This window comes from Acipenser ruthenus, chromosome 5, assembly GCF_902713425.1.
Source record: "Acipenser ruthenus chromosome 5, fAciRut3.2 maternal haplotype, whole genome shotgun sequence".
Taxonomy (NCBI): Eukaryota; Metazoa; Chordata; class Actinopteri; order Acipenseriformes; family Acipenseridae; genus Acipenser; species Acipenser ruthenus.
Genome location: NC_081193.1, coordinates 16,103,637 through 16,126,691, shown reverse-complemented (window position 1 = coordinate 16,126,691; position 23,055 = coordinate 16,103,637). Strand labels below are relative to the sequence as shown.

The following is a 23,055-nucleotide window of genomic DNA, read 5'->3' as shown; positions in this document are numbered from 1 at the left end:
TAATTAAATATATTAATTGATTGAAAACCATTACACAGTAATTAAGCTGCATTATAAAGTTAATATCGAGAAAAGTGCTAAGTATTTACAACATCTATTGAAGAAAAACAAACATTTTGCCAACAAAGCAGATGACAGTCAAAACAAAGGAGCTGGATTCAGGCTTGAGAAAATCACTCGTAGTAGACTAGAAAAGGAAATGGCTACAAAGCAAGATAATAGAAATATGGAAAACCAAAATGCACACTAATCACTGAACAAATTCAACTGAAACCTTTGAAAGAAGTGGGCATCCAAAGAAAATTACACGTACAGCAGGTAGAATCATCCAAGCTCATTGTTTTAAAATTCTGAGACAAAGATATTCTTGTGCTCAGCCAGCATACTTTAGCCTTACATTTGAGGGAATCCATGAAACATTTATATAAAAGCAACAACACCAAAATTAATTAATTCTGAAATCTAAGTTTTATCCTTTCAGACAGAGGTAACGGACTGTCTAATGAAATGATAGAATCATCTCCTTCACTGTCTCGAGATTCAGAACTATGCACTGGGCTCTGGGAACAGTTGGCTATACCACAGTGGTTAACTCCCGAGGGAAACCTTTGCTTCTCCTTTTCAATTTCCACTGAAGGTTTAGCATTTGTAGTTAGCAGCTTTTCATTTTTCTGGGTCTGGCTGTTGGCAATTTGCCCTAAATACCTTTTGGACGACAGTGGGGCCTCAATGTGTGAAAAAGCTTTTTTGGCACATAGTTTACTTGCCATCTTGGTTGTCTTTATCTTTTCATCAGAAGAAGACACACACCTTTGTTTAGTTTTGGATTGGGCCTGGTGTTTTTGCACTATACTGCTTGTGTTCTCTGCGTCACTGTCTTCGCTAGAAGAACACAAATTATGGCAGACACTCTTTTTAATGACACTTTTCTTAATGTTTTTAGCTACCACCAATGTGTGGTTGACAGGAACATCACACTTGTGACTCAGTGGCAAGGAACTGATTTTGGATTGGTTGGTAGATTTAACATGGTGTTGGTTTTCTACAGTCTTACTTTGAAAGACTTTTTGATGTTGCTTTTTCTCACCTCCTTCATGTTTTACGAGATGTGTGCTAGTTTTTACAGAGGCATGCTTTTCAACCTGTTTAGAACAGGATTTCTGACCTGTTAATTTTTCTTTTACACTCTTTTGCCCTTTAAAATTTTGACTTTCAACCACTGATGGTTTGCTAAGTGGTGCTTTTTCAACTGCAGGGCATTCATTTTTCTGCTCCACTGGGGTCAAATATTTTAGTGGCTTCAAGCTAACAGAAACAACATCATTATTCCGATGTTGTGATGTACTAGAGTGATTAAAGTTCTTTAACAGAATTCTATCTCTTAAGGAAAACTGTGAATAAGGAAGGTTGGCAGCCGGATTTGATGAATGTTCTTTCAAATCTATGCACAGAGAATTATGGTCCATTGTTCCACTGCAGAATGTCAATTCCTCTCCTTTTTCAGTGCTGTGGACTAAAGATTTTGTGCACTCATTGTCTTTAGAACTTTGTAAAGGTGTTAGGCTATCACCTTGCTTAGATGTTGCAGACAGTGTTTTATGCACCGGTGCTGATGGCGAGGTGCCAAAAGATGTTGCTCCCCAGTCAATGCCACTCAGCTGCAACTCCTCAATCAGAGCAGATGGAGAGGATGCGGTCAAACTATGTTGTTCTTTAGACGCAGTGCCAAAAGATGTAGCTCCCCAGTCAATGCCACTCAGCTGCAACTCCTCAATCAGAGCAGGGGAGGATGTGGTCAAACTGTGTTGTTTGTTAGACGATACAGGAGATAGAGAATGTGCAGTTTCTTTATTTTCAGTTTTTTTTGCTTCAGTAACTATTGTGGGGTTATCGCACAATGTTTCCTTCGAGGTAATGGTTATGCTGGAATTATGCAACACAGACAGACAATGAAATGTCCTTAGATCATCTTCCTGTTCTTCAGAATCATTGAGATGCTGTTCTCCTTCAGCATTGGTACCTAGTTCAGAGGTTTCTTTTATGGAAGGCTGTATGGTCATCTGAGCTAATAGGTCAGCAACATCATCAGTATTGGCAGATTTCTGTGCTTTGGGCTTTCTTTTCTTATCTGTAAAAGTAAACAGATATGAGCGGTAGACTTTCAAAGTAAAGAAAACAAATACTGTACCTAAAACAGCAACACATCTGCCATTAACTATTAGTTTGAATATGAAATGTAATGCTTTGACATTCGTCAATCAATGTCATAGAGACAGAAAAGTTGTTTGAAGCAAACATAATATATGCATAGTTATTAAAAGGTAAAACAAGATAACAAATAAAGATCAAAATGACAATTTATTCTGGTTAATAATAATAATAAAAGCTGCAATACATAAATGTATATAGAATCATGTTTCAGTGGTTGCAAATCGCAAAGTACGTTATAACTAGGGCTTCTGATTTTCAGTGTTTTACCCCGACTTTTATACAGTCCTTTTAAGAATTCAATCGATACTGGTTAAGCCATTTGTCTATCTCAATCACAACTGAGAAACGTGTTAATAGTAAAATAGATTTAATTTACTTTTTTTCTTCTGTGAAACTAAATGGGCTTTTAAATCTGGCCAGCCTTAATTTTTCATTTACAATCAGAATGTACAAACGACATCGCAACATGTTAATAAGAGACTAATCTTTATTAAAAGATATAATGTTTATTAATGCCTGCTATAGCTGGAAGCTGATTGGCTGGCTCGTTTTCTAATAAAACAAAATGTTATGCTTGACATACTTTATGAAAAAGACTTATGATTTAAAAGCCCATTTACTTGTTTCACAGAAAAAAAAAAAGTAAATTAAATCAAATTTAATATTAAGGTGTTTCTCAGTTGTGTGAGATACATGAATGGCTTAACAGGTATCAATTACATTTTTAAAGTAGAGTAGAAAAGTTAGGGTAAAACACTGAAAATCAGAAGCTCAAGTTATAATAGTATAAAATTGCAAACAGAACTTACTTTTCTGCTTGTTCTCCTCTGTCTTAGCTTTTTCCTTCAGATAGAGATCAACAATCTCTGGATAGGCAGCTTGAAACAGACTCTCCTCCTCGATTGTGTTCACCGTATTCTGAGCGTCTGCAGGGTGATCATCCTTAAAAGTATAGTGCTCTGCAATACAAACAATTATTATTAATTGGTCATTTAATAAAACAAGGACTAGGGGGTGAACTATGCATCACAACTGCTGCTGCAGAGACACTTACAATAGGACGTCGGTTTTACATCTCACCCGAAGGACGGAGCTTCAGTCACTTGCCAAGGGTCACACACACTAAGATTATATTAAAATGTATACAACACAATAAAGGGTTTATATAAAACCCATAAGAGTGTAGGATTTGTGTATTAATTGGTGCCTTTTTATTTTTTCTTCAGTTTTGAGAAAGTGAGAACAGTTTTGACAGTGTCGCTTCTGGGTTTACTGTCAAGGGCTAAGATAAGCAGAGACAGAATCTGACACAATCCCATAACACCAGCAAAAACTTGTCGTGCAAGTACAAAAATAGCTGGAGCCATGCCACACCCTTTCCTTCCTCCTACAGTATATTATCTGCTTATGTGTTTAATAACATATTTCTAAGAGTCACGCATGTAGAAATTAGCTGAACTGCTTATTAAAAAATTATTATTATTATTATTTATTTCTTAGCTGACGCCCTTATCCAGGGCGACTTACAATTGTTACAAGATATCACATTATTTTTACATACAATTACCCATTTATACAGTTGTTTTTTTTTTTTTTTACTGGAGCAATCTAGGTAAAGTACCTTGCTCAAGGGTACAGCAGCAGTGTCCCCACCGGGATTTGAACCCACGACCCTCCGGTCAAGAGTCCAGAGCCCTAACCACTACTCCACACTGCTGCCCTATTTCTGCCAAGAAATAAATAATAATAATTAAAATGCTGCGCATGTCTTGTGCTTTGAACTCTCTCATATAAAAATGATGATGCAACCCAGTGTCCAATATACCTGCTACTGAGACCAGCGCAAGCTACTCTGTTTGTTACTACAATAAACTATACCTTTACACGTTAGTGGTGTGTTTTCTTACAACACAACGAGTCAGTGGCTGAGCTGGGATTGAACTGGGAATTTTTCAATTTGTGTTTTTTTATTTTTTACAAAATAGTGAACAGTAAAATCAACCCATAACTATAATCTTGCCTTATGTTTGAATAGACGGTTCTTTGAGCGCTACTATATCCTCATGAATGGGACTAAGGCCACTATGTAAGATTTAAATAAGCACTAACCTGGTTTATGCCATATGACTTCAAAGCAAGGAACACCATTTCTTACTCTTGACTTGAATATTCTGTGCAATATAAATAAAAATACAAGAAAAAAAAAAAGATACTAGAGTCACTGAACACAGGCTGTTTAAAACTAAAAAAGCCAACTTTAAAATTTGGGACCTAGGTGGTGTTAAACTTTTAAACTAAAATGTGCTACAATAATTGAAGTGTAGGATGCAACACTACGTACTACATAGGTTGTGGACCATGGTCTGCGTTCCACATTATACACGCAGTAGTATGCCACCTCAACCTTACTTGCACCTTGGTAGTTGCAGCGCCGTCTAGCGACAAATGATAGATACAATAACTTGTACAGTTTTCCAGAATGTGTGCTACCTCAAACAGCAACCGCACTAAAACCTGTCTTGTTATGGAATGTGGTTCACACACTTTCTAATGACACAGAGTTGTACTACCAGACTGCGGCAGTCTGATTTTAGTTAAGAATAAAAATAAATGTGGTGTTCAGATTTTGCATGCTGCAACCCAACACTTTGACAAACAAGTAATTATATATGTACCTTACTGGTTTTATCTGTGTGGTACTTTCTTTTGCCAACTTCTTGTTCTTCATTTCCGTGTATGTCATCATTATTAACACTCTCTCACAAGTATAGGGTTTCGGCCACTCCATTTTATCCCAAGCTAAGTTCTGCAACACATAACAAGAAGAGTCACAAATCCCAATGCTTGTAATACAGAGGTCTCATTTGTAGTTGTATTTTAATGATGTTACCTGCATTAAAAAAAGATTGGGTTTTCTCCACCTAATGTTTTTAATAGGCTTGTCCTTTGAGATGAGAAATTCTCTGATAACCTGAAATGTAACAGACCATTTCAAGTGGTGAGCAAAAATCAACATAAGACAAAACTGTATGGGAATAATGTGTAACTTTTTCTCCTTTTTTACCTCATTAAACGGGAATCCTTCACATACCCTAGCTTTCCTGCAAGAAAATAACAAACACATTTTCTTCAGGTGCTCTTCTGAATAGAGCTATATTATTTAGTAATGCAGCTATTCCAAAAAGACTCAAAGCGTACCTTTTAACACTAATCTCAGCTGCGTTTGTCTGTCTTTCTCCTTCTGCCAGATGCCAATCACAAGGACAACAATAATCATAGTCTTGAGGCTCACAGAATTGTTTGCTGTTGCACAGTTTACAGCCATTGCGCCCATGGTCCTTAGCAGAACCTACCAAAATAAAACACATGATTTACACTTGTGGGGTCTTGGAAAACGAACTGTAAACTGCTAATTTTCATTTGTATTCTTATTTCTGGATCTGATAGTTCAATAAAGCTAAAAATAATAATAATAACAAAAACATAGCAAAGTATAGGGACTAGGTGGAGCAACAGGCAACTGCACTTGCTTCTCATGCCTTTTACCTGAGGGCCCTTGGGTTTGAATTTGGCTCATGTCACAACATCATAAAAAAAATACCACACCATTGACAATCTCTGTATGAGAGAGACCCAGGACTCTATGGATTACTCAGAAAACATGCAATTGTTAAATCTGAGAAAGCAAAGATAATTATTTATTACCTGGGTGATGACAGACTTGACAGTGGGTAACCTTTTCAGCTGCTTTTTCTGAGGTTTTGAAATCTTGAAATTCATCCGTCCACTGTTTAAACCTAGAACAGAACGTATAGCATGGATTCTTAGAACTGTAAAAAGGGCATAGTGAGTCAGAGTGTGTGTGTTTGTGTGTGGAGGGGTATGGTAACGATTGTTGTACACTGCTCCACCTTTACACAGTATAAAGGGATGTCATATATATATATATATATATATATATTAGCTCAAAGATATATATATATACACAGACGTGCTCAAATTTGTTGGTAGCCCTCCACAAAAAACGAAGAATGCACAATTTTCTCTGAAATAACTTGAAACTGACAAAAGTAATTGGCATCCACCATTATTTATTCCATATTTAATAGAAATCAGACTTTGCTTTTGATTTTTTATTCAACATAATATTGTAAATAAGAAAACAAATGAAAATGGCATGGACAAAAATGATGGGACCCCTAACCTAATATTTTGTTGCACAACCTTTAGAGGCAATCACTGCAATCAAACGTTTTCTGTAGCTCTGAATGAGACTTCTGCACCTGTTAACAGGTAGTTTGGCCCACTCTTCCTGAGCAAACTGCTCCAGCTGTCTCAGGTTTGATGGGTGCCTTCTCCAGACTGCAAGTTTCAGCTCTTTCCATAGATGTTCGATAGGATTCAGATCAGGACTCATAGAAGGCCACTTCAGAATAGTCCAATGTTTTGTTCTTATCCATTCTTGGGTGCTTTTAGCTGTGTGTTTTGGGTCATTATCCTGTTGGAGGACCCATGACCTGCGACTGAGACAGAGCTTTCTGACACTGGGCAGTACGTTTCGCTCCAGAATGCCTTGATAGTCTTGAGATTTCATTGTGCCCTGCACAGATTCAAGGCACCCTGTGCCAGGCGCAGCAAAGCAGCCCCAAAACATAACCAAGCCTCCTCCATGTTTCACTGTAGGTATGGTGTTCTTTTCTTTGAAAGTTTCATTTTTTCATCTGTGAACATAGAGCTGATGTGACTTGCCAAAAAGCTCCAGTTTTGACTCATCTGTCCAAAGGACATTCTCCCAGAAGGATTGTGGCTTGTCAATATGCATTTTAGCATATTCCAGTCTGGCTTTTTTATGTTGTTCTTTCAAAAGTGGAGTCCTCCTGGGTCTTCTTCCATGGAGCCCACTTTCGCTCAAAAAGCGACGGATGGTGCGATCAGAAACTGACGTACCTTCACCTTGGAGTTCAGCTTGTATCTCTTTGGCAGTTATCCTTGGTTCTTTTTCTACCATTCGCACTATCCTTCTGTTCACTCTGGGGTTGATTTTCCTCTTGCGGCCACGCCCAGGGAGGTTGGCTACAGTTCCACGGACCTTAAACTTCTTAATAATATTTGCAACTGTTGTCACTGGAACATCAAGCTGCTTGGAGATGGTCTTGTAGCCTTTACCTTTACCATGCTTGTCTATTATTTTCTTTCTGATCTCCTCAGACAACTCTCTCCTTTGCTTTCTCTGGTCCATGTTCAGTGTGGTGCACACAATGATACCAAACAGCACAGTGACTACTTTTCTCCATTTAAATAGGCTGAATGACTGATTACAAGATTGGAGACATGTGTGATACTAATTAAAGAAACTAATTAGTTTGAAATATCACTATAATCCAATTATTTATTACCTTTTCTAAGGGGTACCAACAAATGTGTCCAGGCCATTTTAGAATATCTTTGTAGAATAAGTAATAATTCATCTCTTTTCACAGCTTCTTTGCTTTATTCTATGACATACCAAAGGCATGAAAGTATACATGATAAAATAGCTTTTAATTTCATCACTTTTCAGGAGGAATGAAGCATTATTTCAATGAGCTGAAAGGGTACCAACAAATTTGAGCACGTCTGTATATATATATATATATATATATATATATATATATATATATATATATATATATATATATATATATATATATATAAGGGGGAGCACTCTATTAAATTTATTTGTTAATAAATAAGACACTGCTGAAACATCAAACGTAGGATTGCCTGTAGCTGACCACTTTCCCATATTTCCTTTATAGCGCAAGACTTCGAGGGTAGCAAGTAAACAGGGCCACAGAGAGACACTTATTTGTGTGATGATAATCTTTATCTAATCATATCTGAAGTTCTTACCTCTGCAACAGAGTTTCTCCTTTCAATGTCTCTATCAGCTTCATAGATTGTTCTTTTCCAACTCCTGGGATGCCCTTATAAATATATATATTAAGATTAAAAGCCAGCAGTAACACAAATTATTTCAGTAATTTATAGGTTTTCATTTTTTCTTTTTTTGTGGTCTAAATACAGTAAGGGTTTCCGCTCACCTTTGGTAGATAATCACAACCCAGCAGAATTGCTAAGCCTACTAGTGTTTCTCTCTCCAAACCAAGTTCAGATTTGATCCTTGAAACCCTATAGCAGTCTAATTGTGGATCCTGAAATAAATATTAAAGAAAAAAAGGTTTTGATATGTATACTCTGGTACATTTAGCTTACAAACACTGTAACCACAATACTAGAATCAAGTACCCTTTATGGACAATATGCAAATATTGAAAATCAGATATTAAAATAAGACAAAGAAAAAAGAAGGCTGCTTTTTTTATTTATTTATTTTTTAAAACAAGGTCAATAACTAACTATTCAGTAATCTCAGCTTGTAAAGGCAAGTTCTGTTGCACTGATTTCACGCATACAAATTTGGTCCCCGAGACACCTTAAAAATGTTACTCATTAAATAAGCAAAGATTAGAGAACTTGTGTTTAGTCTGCATAATATTTACACTGAAATAATGCAGTATGCCTATTACAAGATAGAAGCTTTTTATGGTTTGCCAAAGTAAGACAGCCCAGCTATATACAAAGTGTCAGAATGTTACCTTCGTATTTGTATTGAAGTTCCTATACACCGTTTGACCTCCATAAAGGAAAACATCACCATCATTGGTGATGCACCCATCCACATAGCCATGGACGTTCAGGTAGGCACACATTGCTTCTGCTTCTCCAGCAGCAGTGACCCAAGGGACACCGAGACAATCCAGCAATTCAGCGCACTAGAGAATGAGAATAAACACCATCAACCCTCATTTACTTTAATGCATTTTATCCCCTCTGTAGTAAACATTAAAGAGAAAAGGCTATTCATGTACTACTGATCGGTTGGTGCTGCAACCTTACTGGCTCGAGGATTATAACACTTCTTGTTGTTCTACACTTTTCTGTCCTTTTTGACAAGCCTATACATGTAAATGTGACTTTTAATGGGGTTCCCTCTTTAGTGGGTTGCATGGCAGGTTCCCCAGAAAACTGCATGCCCAACAAAGAGAAAGTACTGCATGTACTAACCTCTTTTAGAAGGAATTTGAAATGAGATCTTCCCGTTTTCCCAGGTCTAGTAGTGGCCTTGCCTGATGTCCCATATTTCACCGCATTCCTCTTACTCATTGTGTCAGCTTTCAATTTTGGAGCCTCACCTTCCATTACAAAGATCAATTTTATTCCCATGAGTGTGAGACATGAGACTCGGAAAAACAAATTTCTGTAAAAGTAACAGTTGGCAGTTATTTATTTGGCAAACACCTTTATCCAAGGTGACTTACAGGTGTTACAGGACAGTACAGGGTTACAATGCAAGCTTAACATTTAAATACAGTATAGTTTACAGTAAGTGCAATAATACAATATGAACTAGGATGCAACAAGTTAGGATTACAACAAGTTATATCTGCATTGACATAGTAGTGCAAACGTTTATTAGCTGAGGTGAGGATCCAGTAACGTATTGCTTCTGCATATGCAAAATGCTGCATTCTGTGTTCACCACAAAAGTGTATGTTGTATGTGGTAAAACAGAGCAAATTTAAACACTGATCAGTTTTACATTGCCCCTTTACAAAGAAGGCTCTCAGAAAGTGTATTTACCTGAGGTGAGGTTTTGTCACTTTTCCCATCATCCCTCTCACGGCTTGTGCCTCACATACCCACAGGCTTAAATCCACGGCTAAAGTTTTCCCACTGAGACTGTGTAGTGGGACTGACTCCCTTACAGGCTCGAGGATTGACCATAGTTCATTCACCCCCATTACTGCAGACTAGAGTGAGGAATTTCTATACATAAATAATAATACGATACATACAACTGGATTAATATATCATAAATGATTATTCCACAGAGAGATTACAAATACATTTGCTGTCAGTTACTCAGAAAAGAACGTTCTGTTTTTTTCAAATTGGAGCTGCATTTCTATACCGTACTAATAGTACCATACACATTTTGATCTCGTTAAATTAAAATGTTACTAACGTTTTAAAATTAAATTAAGCAACACTGTATTGGTTGTTACCAAGAACTGCAATTACATTTTCTTAGTACTGCAATAAATACAATAAAACAAATAAAACAAAAACATTAATTCGGCATTACCAGTCAGACCGCCTAAAAACACATTTTTAAACCGCGCTACAATAATAATAACATTTCCGGTTCCGGTGTCACGGGGAAATTGCTATATTGAATTTAAAGAGATAGGATTCGCTGGAAATTCAATGACGATTACAAAACCGAAAAAATGTGATTTATGTCTAGCGTACATTAGCGAACTATGCTTTCATGTAAAATGTAGCTTTTAAAACAAAGGTTATTTATTATAAAAAACTATAATTATTTATTTTAATCGTGTGTTGCTTCATGACCTCTCGAGCAATATTATTACTTCCGGTTCGGCTATGTCGTTTGTGGAATTGCTGTATTAACTTCTAGTAGATGTGTATGACGTTTGTATATATATATATATAAATATATTTTACAAAATTCTGTCAATTACTAGGTGTTTATCGTTTTTATTCAACGATTACGTAACAATTAATGTATTTTGTATATATATATATTCGATACCCGCAATATTGTAAAGGCCACAATCATCATAAAACCCGTGCCTTTGTGCCAAAAGGATGAGGCTGCGCAGTTGCATGATTTCTTTTGTACGCGCGGAATCCTGCATCATCAGCTTCTGGTTGGAAGAAATGTGATGTGTCGGTCTTCAGTAAAAAAACTAAGATAAACAAAGAATATGTTATTTGTAATTATATTATTCAGTTTGACAGAATAATATGTGGGTAATAACAACATTCTTGAATCGGATAACTGCATATTTTTAAGTTGTGGACAACTGCCGCTGCTTTCAAGATTCACTATTAGAAAAGGTTTGTGGTTCTTTCCTTAATTGTATTGTTTTCAGTTTTACAAACACACACAACGGCACATCTGTAGCATGACTTCACAGTCGCAAATATACAGTCAGCACTCACACACGACCGAGGCTCCTTGTGCAGCGCTGTAAAGAAATGCAGTGTTTCTTGTATATTTTAGATCCACATTTGTTATCCAACGCCAATTAATGTCGAAGTTTTACGATTTATTGATAGCGTGAGCACAACATGATGTTATATGTAAGGCAAAAAAAGACCCGTGTCTTGTCCGTGGTTTATTTTTGTTTTGTGGAGCATGGCAGCTTGAAAGAAGCACGTCTGGAGTTGCGTACTGGATTGATATGTTGCCAAGTTATGTTTTGATTATGTACGCGGTGAAACTTCAGCAGGCAGCGCTTCAGTTTCACTTTTCAGAAACAGTCTATTTCCAACAAAACACGTTGAACACGTTTTGTTTTCGTGTCTTGGCTGTGAATGTCAGCATTGTTAGCATATGTATTACGATCACTGCTATCCGCATTCTCATGCCACGATCTGAATGAACACTCTGGGGCAATTGCAACGAACTTGTTGATTTATTACGGAGCTGCGTACTAAGTTGCTAACTAGCTAAACGGTACTATCAGGATCATCCCCAGCTGCGTACTAGTTTAGTACAAATTCATGCAACGACATGAGGAACAAAGTATGGTAATAGGTGATCCCCAGCTTTAGGGAGCTCAGGATTAAGCGCCTGCATGAAGGTTTCACTTCCGCAAAGAACATTTCTGTTTATTTTGTTTTAGCCATATTTTTGGTGATTGAGACCCACCGTAAACCAGATTGAACCAAGAATGAAGAAACATTTACTCTAATCAACATTGGGGCCGATGATTCAATCCAGAGAAGCTTGAATGGAAGCGTCCACATCAAGCTGTTTCCGGGGCTTGATATGCACATTGTGTACTTGTGTCTGTCACCCAGGTCAACCCTGTCAAAACCAGTGTGAAATTGAATAGCTGACCCGCTTGACACCAGGACCTGACACTGGTAGAGCATGCCAGTGTGAAAGGGGCTTTAGTAATGTGTTTTAGTGTCCTCTCGAGCAGTGGTTCCTAACCCTGTGTCTGCTGGTGTTCATTCCAACTGAGCTCTCAGTTACTTAACTAGACCCTTAATTGAACTGATAATTTGCTTAATTAGAACCTTGTTTCAGCTCTTAAACAGTTGCAGAGTTCAAGTTACTTATATAAAATGTTATAGCTAACTGGAAATCTGCAATTGTTTTAAGCGCTAAAAACAATAAAAAGGTCTAATTAAGTAAATTATCAGTTCAATTAAGGGTCCAGTTAGGTAATTGAGAGCTCAGTTGGAATAAAACCGAGCAGAAACGGGGTCCCCAGGACTAGGGTTGGGAACCACTATTCTAGAGGGCAACAGCAGTTACTTTGTGTTCATTGCAATTGAAAACCATTTTTAATATGCAACTGGGAACTACCTTGAGCTGCTTAGTTTGTTGCAATTGATATTAACTTGCATACTAGTTCAGCACCGTCCTCCGTACTAACTACGGGGTCATCCCCAGTTAGTATGCTCCTTTTAGTTAGTTGCAATTGACCCATTGTCACTAGTTTTTCTCTCTGGAATTGAAAACTACAGTGACCCTGAAGTGCAAAACACAATACAAATCTAAAAACACAAATGCAAATTAAAAAAAAAAAAAAAAACTGAAATACAAATTGAAAAACATAAATGCAGACAAACATGAAAAAACAGAAATACAAATTGAAAAATCCAAAAAACACAAATGCAAAAAACTGAAAACGCAGAAAAACAAAAGCAGAAAACACAAAACCAAAACTTTGGGCAAATACTACGTGATGTTTGATGAACAGTACTATAAGGGTTAATCTTTCACATGGCCATCATTGTTGAAATGTTAAGCCATGCCAGTGGTCTATAAGGGTAACTTAAATGTTTTTGTCAAACTAAAATAGTAGTTTTTAACCGCTGTTACTGTACACAAACTGATTTATGGTAAACTTGATGCTTACCAATGATTTTGAATGCGAGGTTCTCGAATGTGAGCTCCAGCACCTTTCTCTCTCTGCAAATTAAGCACTGCTAATTTCCATACATGTAAATGAAATTATAGCTTTGCAGGACGCCTATTGAAAAACAAAAGTACTATATTTGGGTTTAAAGCGTAAAAAAGGCCTGGAACAGAAAAATGCTTTAACAGATATGCTTTGATATATCAATGTAAGATGTAATAGTCTACTTGATGCATTTTGTAATACAGAATTATCACAAGCAAGAGACTGAGCTTGCACGCACAAAGTTCAGTTAATGGTTGTTTATACAACAGAAAAAAAATAGCCATACCTTTGTCTAGTTGCCAAACCTTTTTTTACCTATACAATAGATAACATTACTAGCATGGAAAAACTACCAATTTTGTTTAATAAAAAAAAGAAAAGAAGTAATTCTAATCAGTATGTTGTAACAACTACGTTGTTTATCTAACTATGGATTTAATGTAGCATCAAGTTTGTTCTGCTGCACACAACTCGCTATCATATTGTTGTCTTCAGATGTTTAAAAAAAATTCAACCACTGCTCTTTTGAGACATATATTCACTGCAGGATGATCACATGCTACACATCTCTGGGAAAATTACTCTCAGTGTTCTGGCGTCATTAGTAAGCACTCCTGACCAAATATTAAATTCTGTTCTGGAAGAAATTCAAGCATGAATATTGGTGTACGTTCTCGGCTAAAATAACAAATAATGCTGATAGCCGATTGTGTCTTTCCCCCCCCCCCCCCCCTTATATCGGTGCCATGCCGATAGGCTACTGATTTCTATAGTGTTACAAGATGACAAATGTAGAAACATTCGCTCTCACACCCGAAGTCGGCTTCTCTGCACTCATTCTTTGCTATAATTTTCCCAGCATTCACAGTGTTAATTCTGTCTTTGTGTATGCTTATCAAAGCCACTGCATTTAAAGTTGTCAGTGTTTTTGCTTTTCTGTGGAGAGTGGCTCCTGCAGGAATAATTTAATCTATTGTCTTGTTTTATTGAATTTTTTGTAGGCGGTGAAATTAAGATTTTCTCTGCCTCATCCACAGTATTCTCGCCTTCTAAAGCGTAAATGTTTCTATTCTTTGATTATGCAAATTATCTGTATATTTCCTGTTTTAAAAGTAATCTCTTTTCACGCTGAAAAAAACCCTCTCTCACAGCAAAAGTAAAGGCTCTGCACACTGAAAGGCGGTCACTGAACTGGGTGACATATCCCTCTCCCACAGTCTATTGCAGTCATCATCCGACACATTTTGAAACCTGAAGAAACATTATATTGGGGTCTCTAGATGCCGTAGCACCTGCAGCACCTATGACCTCAACTAAACTGTGTGATGTACAAGCGCTTTTTCCCCCGCTGTGCACATGTTTCTTTTGTCAAAAAGTGAGGGGGCATGGCTCACTATTGCGATACCAATTATAAGACTGACAGAAATATACCACGGCCAACTTAGTTACTAAAGACTCAACATGCGCTTTCTAAATAGCTTCAACTTCTCCAGAAACAGGTGAAGATTATGCTGGGGTATGTGGGGGAGTGGCCTCCATCGTGATGCATTTCCGTTGTGAAATTACTTACTTTATGTTGTGGACTTTTTGTATTTGTGTTTCTGCTTTTGCTTTTGTGTGTTCTGCTTTTGTATTTGCGTTTCTTGCTTTTTTTTTTGGTGTTTGTTTTCAGTTTTTTGTATTTGTGTTTTTCAATTTTGTATTTGTGTTTTGAACTTCAGGGCCACCTTAGAAAACACTATTAAATACTGTCCTTCTCCAAATATCCCATCATTTAAATTATGGAAGGACCCTGTAATACTCTGAAAAAGGACACCTGTTACAAGAGGACAGATAGGTGAAAAACTAGCCGTTTAACTTAAACCAATGTATTTTTCTCTTTCAGAATTTCTGAACTATGTCTAAAAGAAAGGATCACACTCCTAGTGCTAGACCACAAAAAAGGACCAGAACTGAAGTAGCTGAGGACACAGATGAAGAGAGTAATGACAATATCAGTCAATTTATGTCTGAAGCATCTCAGAATTCACCCTTGGTAAAAGCTTTTTTAATTATGTTTTTGTACACATCCATTAATTGTGTAGGGTTTCTGTTCCAGCTGTAATAATAATGTGCTGTGTTTTGAAGCAGTCATGTCATGACAAACTGCACAATTTGTTTGAAGGTTATCATATTTCACTTTTTATTTGTTATGCAATGCTTCTGAAACTGTGATGCAACTTGGTTAGGCTGTGGCAGGGGATGTATTTGCCCTACCACATTTTACTGAAGCAATACAACCGCTGTTCATGATGGGAATTTTAAACGTTTAAACGTATAAACTCTAAAGAAGTGGTTAAACGTTGAATGATATGCTAGATGTATAACTGGTCATGTGACCAATTTAACCAAACACATATTTTTTAATGTATTAATGTTAGTAATTTATCATCATATACAGTAGTCCGTCGCGTATCTGACTGCTGTGGTGCCCCAGTAAGGGCGGATATTATAAAAAGGAAGGGGTTTGGCAATTGCCTCCATGTAGTTTTTCTAATTGGTGCAACAGAATGATTGACACGGGGGCGGGTTTTATTCTCGGTCGATCTGACGTTTCATTGGTGCACTGTGTGTTCATGCTGTAGTGGGTATGGTATGGTTCTCTCCACATGGGGTAAGAAAAGTGTTTTTTCTTATATATTTTTTATAAAATTGTATCTCTAAAAGGAACGGATGGAATTACTGAATGCAGTAAAAAGCAAACATCCATAATAAACTGAACGCTGTAGATGGCGACTGTGAATACGTATAACACGATTTTAAAAGGACGTTTTGTTTTTCTTCCAATATTAATTCAGAGAATGCATAATTTTAAATGTATTATGTATAGGCTTTAATTTGCCAGTACACTTTCATGCAAATCATTAAAAAAAAAATTAAGAAAGTCCTTTGTCTATGTAATTTGTCAACAGAAGGGGATATTTAAAAAATAATGATAATGGATTTCTCGCTTGTGGCACCAATCCTTGAACAGTAGTGTTAATATAGCAATGTATTGGAATTTGCATTTGATAGATTCTGTAACATATGTAAGCTGTGTTTGTTTTATTTTCTTTTAATTTTTGTTATTGGTTTTGTTTTGTTCTTTGAAAATAATATAATGTAAACAAAAATAAATAAAAGTTGAGTTTATTCACATTGTGCCCACAGGGCCAGCACAGGTACATCTCAATAACGCAGTACAAATACAGAGAGACATTTACTAAGATAAAAATAGTAAAACAAATGCTTTTAAAAAAGACCAGATTCCTATTGGGCTCATTTTATTTATTTAAATTCGGTTGATTTTTTTAGTATTGTATGCAGGATAGCCGCTATAAGATTGTAACCTTTATTAAAAATGTGCACGGATGAATCTACCAATGAATCTACCGGTTAATCAACTAATGCCCATAAATTAACTGATAAAAAATTTGAATCGAGGGACAGCCCTAATTTCAAAATATACTTTGGTGTGTACGTGTTTTTTTTTTTTACTTTGTAGTTAAGTCTTTACAATATTAAAATGTTATTTGCTTATTTAGGGGTTCTCTGCTTGGAAAATACTAACCAGGGCTGTCGGTATACATGTAATATAAAGAGTGTGTGTGTAGATATGGTTTAAACGCTGACACCTACATAGCATTTAAACGTTCATAAAAATGTACCAAAAGCACACCCCTAACCGCTATAGGTACCCCCCAGTGCTTTGGCATAATATACCCTGCTCCAATGCACGGCAGCAGCACCAGAGCTTCTACGTATAACGATTTGGTAGTGCATTTTAATACAACAACTTTTGTTTAAGTAATATGCATTATTCAAATCAAAAGATCAAATTGTGCATGCGAGTGACATTTAATGTGGGATTTATAGTATTCCCACATTGTCAAACGGTTTCTGTTAACAGACCAAAAAACCCCCCCAAAAAAACATACATTGCGTGAATGCCGCCTGTCGAACCTTTGAATTCCTGGCTAGCGAACAAACCTTTGAACACAGCCCTAAAATGATCAGTAATGTCTTGTCATTTTTCATTATTTAAGTTCACTATTAAAACTTGTTGACTGAGTTTTCTGTGAACTTTGCATGGGCCTGGTATGTTTCAACTGTCTGTTGAAACTTTAGTGGCTGGTAATTGTTAGGTCTTTTAAAATTAAATCTGAATTACATTTACTAATCTTTAATGCACATGTTTCCTTTTTGTTTTCATAGAGTTCAGGTGAAGTTGGCATCATTGAAAGCATTTCCTTGAAAAACTTCATGTGTCATTCTTTGCTGGGTCCATTCAAATTTGGGTCAAATGTTAACTTTGTTGTTGGAAACAATGGAAGTAAGTTTCTTCTTCTGGTGCATACAACATGTATGGTTTGATTGTTGGTAATATATTTCATTAGGGTTGAGGTCAATAAATAAATGCACAGATCAGTGATGCTGACTATTCACAATCTATAACTAATGAACACTCATTTGTATGTTTAACTGCTAGGTGGTAAGAGTGCTGTATTGACTGCACTAATAGTTGGACTTGGTGGAAAAGCACTTGCCACTAACAGAGGGTCTTCTCTGAAAGGATTTGTGAAGGAGGGTCAAAGGTAAGTACAGTGAGTAATGTAGTCTTCAGAAATACTCAGACATCAACCCACTGCATGCACTATTTTGGCCACAAACTACACATTTGTTTACAGAATACCATATAAAAATACGTTTAATTTTCATTTTAGTAATGTAGAACAACATGGAAAAAAGCAGCAGTGGTGTTTTTGGTGTAAATAAATTTAGGCCTCCATTCCAAAAAACAAAACAAAACAAAAAACAGATATGAAAGCCAATTCAATGTTCCTTATTACTGTACTTTATTTGTTTTAACTAGACAAGACACTGTTTAACAGCTAATCTAATCCTTGGTATGTGAGTGTGTGTGTGTTAACACATATGTGACTGATTAAATGATTTGTCATTGCCATTTAGCTCTGCAGATGTCTCAATAACTTTGCGTAACAGAGGACCAGATGCATTTAAGCCAGATGTGTACGGAGAGGCCATTATTGTGGACCAAAGAATTTCCAGTGATGGAGTAAGATCGTACAAATTAAAGAGCAAAATAGGTATTTTTTTATCCTTCAAAACATTTGTGGCATCATCATCATTTTTTATGTTTTAAATAATTAATATTATAATTCTAAAAACTGGATTTAATCAAGTAAAGCACAGTCACTAACTCACAGCAACCTATTCCATCTAAGCTTTCTTTTATGAGTGTTATTTGAAAATAAAATTAAATCACACTAAAAGATGGAGACATATTTTACAAGGGTATTATAACAAGCATACAGGGATATGATGTTCTGTTATGGATTTTACAAGTTTATGCACTGTATGTGTTTGGTTCTACAGCTGATTGATTATTTTCAGAATTACTGTGGATGGTGTTACTGAATGCAGATATTAGATGTAGTAAATTATAATTAAAAACAATGTTGATTTCACATTGACCTCTTGCTACAGCTATGTTTGCAAGAAACCTGTCACAGAAACAAGTACAGTACTAAAGAGAAGTTTGCTGTTTTTTGTATTTTTTTCCTGTTTAAACCTTCAAACCATTTTTTTAAAAGGTCATGTGGTGTCTATGAAAAAGGAGGAACTTATTTCAATACTGGACCATTTCAACATTCAGGTAAATGCATTCAGGTATTTTTTTTAATTACTTTTGAAATTGTTATTACTTTCTGAAACTGCTACATTTTACAACTATGAAAACTTTAAAATATGCACTCCACATCTCACAAATTAAGATACATGTTAAACTTCATGAAATGTGTTTAATTGTTTACAGGTGGATAATCCAGTGTCCATATTAACCCAAGAAATGAGCAAACATTTTCTACAGTCAAAAGGGGAAGGTGACAAATACAAAGTATGTCATCTCACGTTTTAAACAATTAATGATTTAACACTACTTTACATAGTCCAAGATTAATGCTAATCTGGGTCAATGAAAACTGTTATTAAATCAAATATTTTTATAGTTAGAATTTACAGTTGAATATATTTTTAAACTGCTACAATTTATTTTCAATATAGATTGCTTCCGCATAAAATATGCTATGCATTGCTTGTGTCAGATGTATTTTTCAGATGCTTTTTTTAAATCCATTTTAGTTTTTCATGAAAGCCACTCAGCTGGAACAAATGAAGGAAGATTATACCTATATTATGGAAACAAAGACAGTTACACTTCAGAAGGTTGACAAACATGACGAGGTAATTTCCAGAAAAATATCTATAACATTTAGATTTTTTGGAAAGAATTATGTTGTTGGCTACAATATGTAACTTTTAATATGAATTGCCGGTAGTTGCAATCCCTCTCATGGGTACAATATTATTTTGACTGGCAGTTTTTAAACTTAGTCACTGTCATAAAAGATACTTACCTACAGCTACGGCCAAAAGTTTTGCGTCACCTAGAATTTTAGGATTGAGACATAATTAAAAAAAAAAAAATAATGTGTATGTATGAACATAATTGATCTTTTATTTAACATAATGTAATCAAGTCTACCGGAAACCATAATACTAGTATTTCATGCATTTCGAAATGTCACATTTTTCAATTTCAGTTTTTATATGCGGTATACTATGTAACACAATTTTTGTTCCTGGGTAGTAAGTGTTATTTCCTAATTGCTTATGCCTCAAAAGTATAGAAAGTGGCTATTATTCCCCACAAACTTTGCTTTTGTGACCAGGACAGTGATATTTTGAAATTTACCTATTTCCAATGAGAAAACGGGCGAATTTGTGTCTTTTCATTCACATAAAGTCAGAAAAAAACAACATATGAATCCAAATTAACATGTATTTATACTAAAGTAATACAAAAATGGCTACAAAAGATTTAGAAGTGAGTAGTTTTTCGAGATTTACGATTATACTGTAAATCACTTTCACGAATCAGCCCCCAAATGTAGTCTCCCATCATGTTCTCGTTATACTATCCTTGGTAGCGGCGTTCAAAGTCCAGTATATCCTGGTGGAAGCGCTCGCCTTTCTCCTCCGAGTACGCTCCCATGTTCTCCTTGAATTTATCAAGATGAGCATCAAGGGTATGGACTTTGAGGGACATCCTACAGCCCATTGTGCCGTAGTTCTTCACCAGAGTCCCAACCAGCTCCACATAGTTTTCGGCCTTGTGATTGCCCAGGAAGCCCCAAACCACTGCGACAAAGCTGTTCCAAGCGGCTTTCTCCTTACTAGTGAGCTTCTTGGGGAATTCATTGCACTCCAGGATCTTCTTTATCTGTGGTCCAACGAAGACACCGGCTTTGACCTTTGCCTCAGACAGCTTAGGGAAGAAGTCTTGTAGGTACTTGAAGGCTGCCGACTCCTTATCTAGAGCTCTGACAAATTGTTTCATAAGGCCCAATTTGATGTGCAGTGGTGGCATCAGCACCTTCCGGGGGTCCACCAGTGGCTCCCACTTGACGTTGTTCCTCCCCACAGAGAACTCGGTCCGCTGTGGCCAGTCCCGCCTGTGGTAGTGCGCCTTGGTGTCCCTGCTGTCCCAAAGGCAAAGATAGCAGGGAAACTTGGTAAAACCGCCTTGGAGACCCATCAGGAATGCCACCATTTTGAAGTCTCCTATGACCTTGATGCCATCTCAGAAAAATGCAGATATGTATCCACTTAGGCAGCTGGAACTAAACTGAACTGGTGGGCTTAAGGCCCCTGTATTTATACTACTATTTATATTACTGGAAAGTTCTAGAAAGTTCTAGAAGTTACTCCAAGTTTACTCAGCACTGAATCTATCTGGAATGTTCTGGAAAATAGGTAAATTTCAAAATATCACTGTCCTGGTCACAAAAGCAAAGTTTGTGGGGAATAATAGCCATTTTCTATACTTTTGAGGCATAAGCAATTAGGAAATAACACTTACTACCCAGGAACCAAAAAAAAATAAAAAATTGTTACACGGTGTAATTCAGTATGTTAATGTAACATTATTTGGCAGGTTTCATTTGACTTTATGAAGCAAAATGAGTTCATTTTATAGAGTGATGCACAACTTTTGGCCATAGCTGTACTTAAATATACGGTCAAGTATGATTCTGGTTTTCGTCACAGAGTTTAGAAGACCTGAAACGTCAGTGTTCTGAGAAAGAGGACCGGTACAATAGCCTGGCATCTCTAGATGAGATGCAGAACAAACTAGAAGAATTGAAGCATCAAATGGCCTGGGCAGTGGTAAGAAGTGTCTGCCTTATTTACTTATCCTTGTTTTTGGGGTTTTTTTTTTTCCTGCTCAGCTTTTCATGTGAGATATAACTGATGAATGTATCTTTTTTTTAATTGTATGATTTCTTTTTTTGTAATCGTATCAATAAATAAGATTATTTTATGCTATCAGGGTTGGCCAAAAATATGCAATGGCTATGATAATAAATCACGTTGATGATGTTTGTATTAATACTAGGGCTGTGAAGCGATTAAAAATAAAGAAATAAAAATATTGCAATTAATCTCGCGATTTAAAAATATAATCTTGATTTTAATCGCATGTTTAATTGATACAATTACTTCATCCATCTCATTCAAGTTTGTTTTATTACTAATGCTATTATTATTATTATTATTATTATTATTTTATTTTTTCTTATTACCTATAAGTCCTTACACACAGGGCTAGAAGTTAACTTTAAGGCAGTAGTGAGGATTTGCTACCTGCCTGGAAAGTAGGTAGCAAAATGGTCTTATTCGGTAGCAGTTTATTCGACTAATAATGATATATAAAAATTATCAAAAAAAAAATAAACACCTACCTACTGTTTTAAAATGACTGAATATCCTAAACTATCACATAATAATGCAATTCCTTGTCAATGTATTTTGTTTTATCCTTAAGTTCTACAAGAATGCAACCATATCTGTCATCTAAGCATGTGATATTCCATCAGTATGGTTAACCAGGTTATGTTTTATTGTGTAAATTAAGTGGTACAACATTAGCCTCTTATCTGTCTTCAGTTGTTGACTGAGATTTCGGTAACTAACTATATGCACCTATAAAGCAATTTAAAAATAAATAAATAAATAAATAGAAGTAATAACAGAATAAGGGATGTCAACCAACATATATAAGCATATTAAGGCAGCAACTATATACTGTACATTGCATTGCTTGCACCTTGCATCATGCCTGGTTTCCATCCCTGTGAGACATGCAAGGCCAATCTGCCTAAGGAGGACAAGCATGACGGGTGCTCTTCCTGCCTGGGCCCAGAGTATACCAAGGAGGTGCTAGTTAAAGTTTAGTGCCGTTTTCTCCAAGCTCCTGGAGATGTGGTCCCACAGCTCTAAAGAGCGCTCTGCGTCTCTGACACCCGCACAGCGCTCTTCTCTATCCCTCTCTCGTAGAGAGGTTGCTGAGTCCTCACTCCATGGCTCTGCACCAAGGGAGTGTAGACAACGCACCCGGGAAGGTAGCCCAGGTTCAAAACCATCTTCACGGTCTTCATCATCCTCCTCGAGCTCTGCCTCTCCTTCCCCTCCCCTCGGAAGAGGAAGAAGAGTTGCCGTTCCAGGCGATCGGCAGACTCGGAGTAGATGGCGATCAGGAACTGATGTTCCCGTTTGAGGACGTGGGGTCAGACAGCACGTCCCCAGCGGTAGAGCTCCCCCTGTCAGCAGAGCTCATGCCGCTTCTCAGGAGGGTCACTGCAACTTTACAAGTGCCCTGACCTATGGCAGGGGAGACAAGGCAATCCATCTT

General features: G+C 36.6%; 2 protein-coding genes across 5 annotated transcripts in view; one reads left to right on the top strand and one right to left on the bottom strand.

Moving 5' to 3' along the window:
- The window catches only part of LOC117402937 (flap endonuclease GEN homolog 1), a 12,606-nt gene extending 2,044 nt beyond the window's left edge, over nucleotides 1-10,562 (bottom strand). Inside the window, exons 1-14 of one of the 3 annotated variants that reach the window (XM_059023732.1) lie at nucleotides 10,280-10,562; nucleotides 9,895-10,080; nucleotides 9,319-9,511; nucleotides 8,850-9,026; nucleotides 8,295-8,405; nucleotides 8,104-8,177; nucleotides 5,917-6,008; nucleotides 5,410-5,560; nucleotides 5,276-5,312; nucleotides 5,102-5,182; nucleotides 4,887-5,017; nucleotides 4,321-4,382; nucleotides 3,021-3,170; nucleotides 1-2,128 (exon numbers count right to left, since the gene is read on the bottom strand). The exon at nucleotides 1-2,128 is cut by the window's left edge and continues 2,044 nt beyond it. In XM_059023732.1, coding sequence (XP_058879715.1) covers nucleotides 450-2,128; nucleotides 3,021-3,170; nucleotides 4,321-4,382; nucleotides 4,887-5,017; nucleotides 5,102-5,182; nucleotides 5,276-5,312; nucleotides 5,410-5,560; nucleotides 5,917-6,008; nucleotides 8,104-8,177; nucleotides 8,295-8,405; nucleotides 8,850-9,026; nucleotides 9,319-9,511; nucleotides 9,895-10,055 — 3,099 coding nt within the window. In that variant the 5' untranslated portion in view covers nucleotides 10,056-10,080; nucleotides 10,280-10,562 and the 3' untranslated portion in view covers nucleotides 1-449. Of the gene's footprint in view, nucleotides 2,129-3,020; nucleotides 3,171-4,320; nucleotides 4,383-4,886; nucleotides 5,018-5,101; nucleotides 5,183-5,275; nucleotides 5,313-5,409; nucleotides 5,561-5,916; nucleotides 6,009-8,103; nucleotides 8,178-8,294; nucleotides 8,406-8,849; nucleotides 9,027-9,318; nucleotides 9,512-9,894; nucleotides 10,081-10,279 lie in introns of those variants that run through there. The other 2 variants (XM_034004629.3, XM_034004630.3) reach the window with 2 other exon arrangements.
- A 383-nt stretch (nucleotides 10,563-10,945) lies between these two features.
- si:dkey-119f1.1 (Structural maintenance of chromosomes protein 6-like) overlaps nucleotides 10,946-23,055 on the top strand; it is a 36,820-nt gene continuing 24,710 nt past the window's right edge. For both annotated transcript variants that reach the window (XM_034004627.3, XM_034004626.3), the window contains exons 1-9: nucleotides 10,946-11,178; nucleotides 15,148-15,297; nucleotides 17,496-17,613; nucleotides 17,770-17,875; nucleotides 18,252-18,388; nucleotides 18,896-18,957; nucleotides 19,117-19,197; nucleotides 19,443-19,544; nucleotides 21,411-21,530. In XM_034004627.3, the coding sequence (XP_033860518.3) occupies nucleotides 15,160-15,297; nucleotides 17,496-17,613; nucleotides 17,770-17,875; nucleotides 18,252-18,388; nucleotides 18,896-18,957; nucleotides 19,117-19,197; nucleotides 19,443-19,544; nucleotides 21,411-21,530 (864 nt within the window). In that variant the 5' untranslated portion in view covers nucleotides 10,946-11,178; nucleotides 15,148-15,159. The remainder of the gene's footprint in view (nucleotides 11,179-15,147; nucleotides 15,298-17,495; nucleotides 17,614-17,769; nucleotides 17,876-18,251; nucleotides 18,389-18,895; nucleotides 18,958-19,116; nucleotides 19,198-19,442; nucleotides 19,545-21,410; nucleotides 21,531-23,055) is intronic.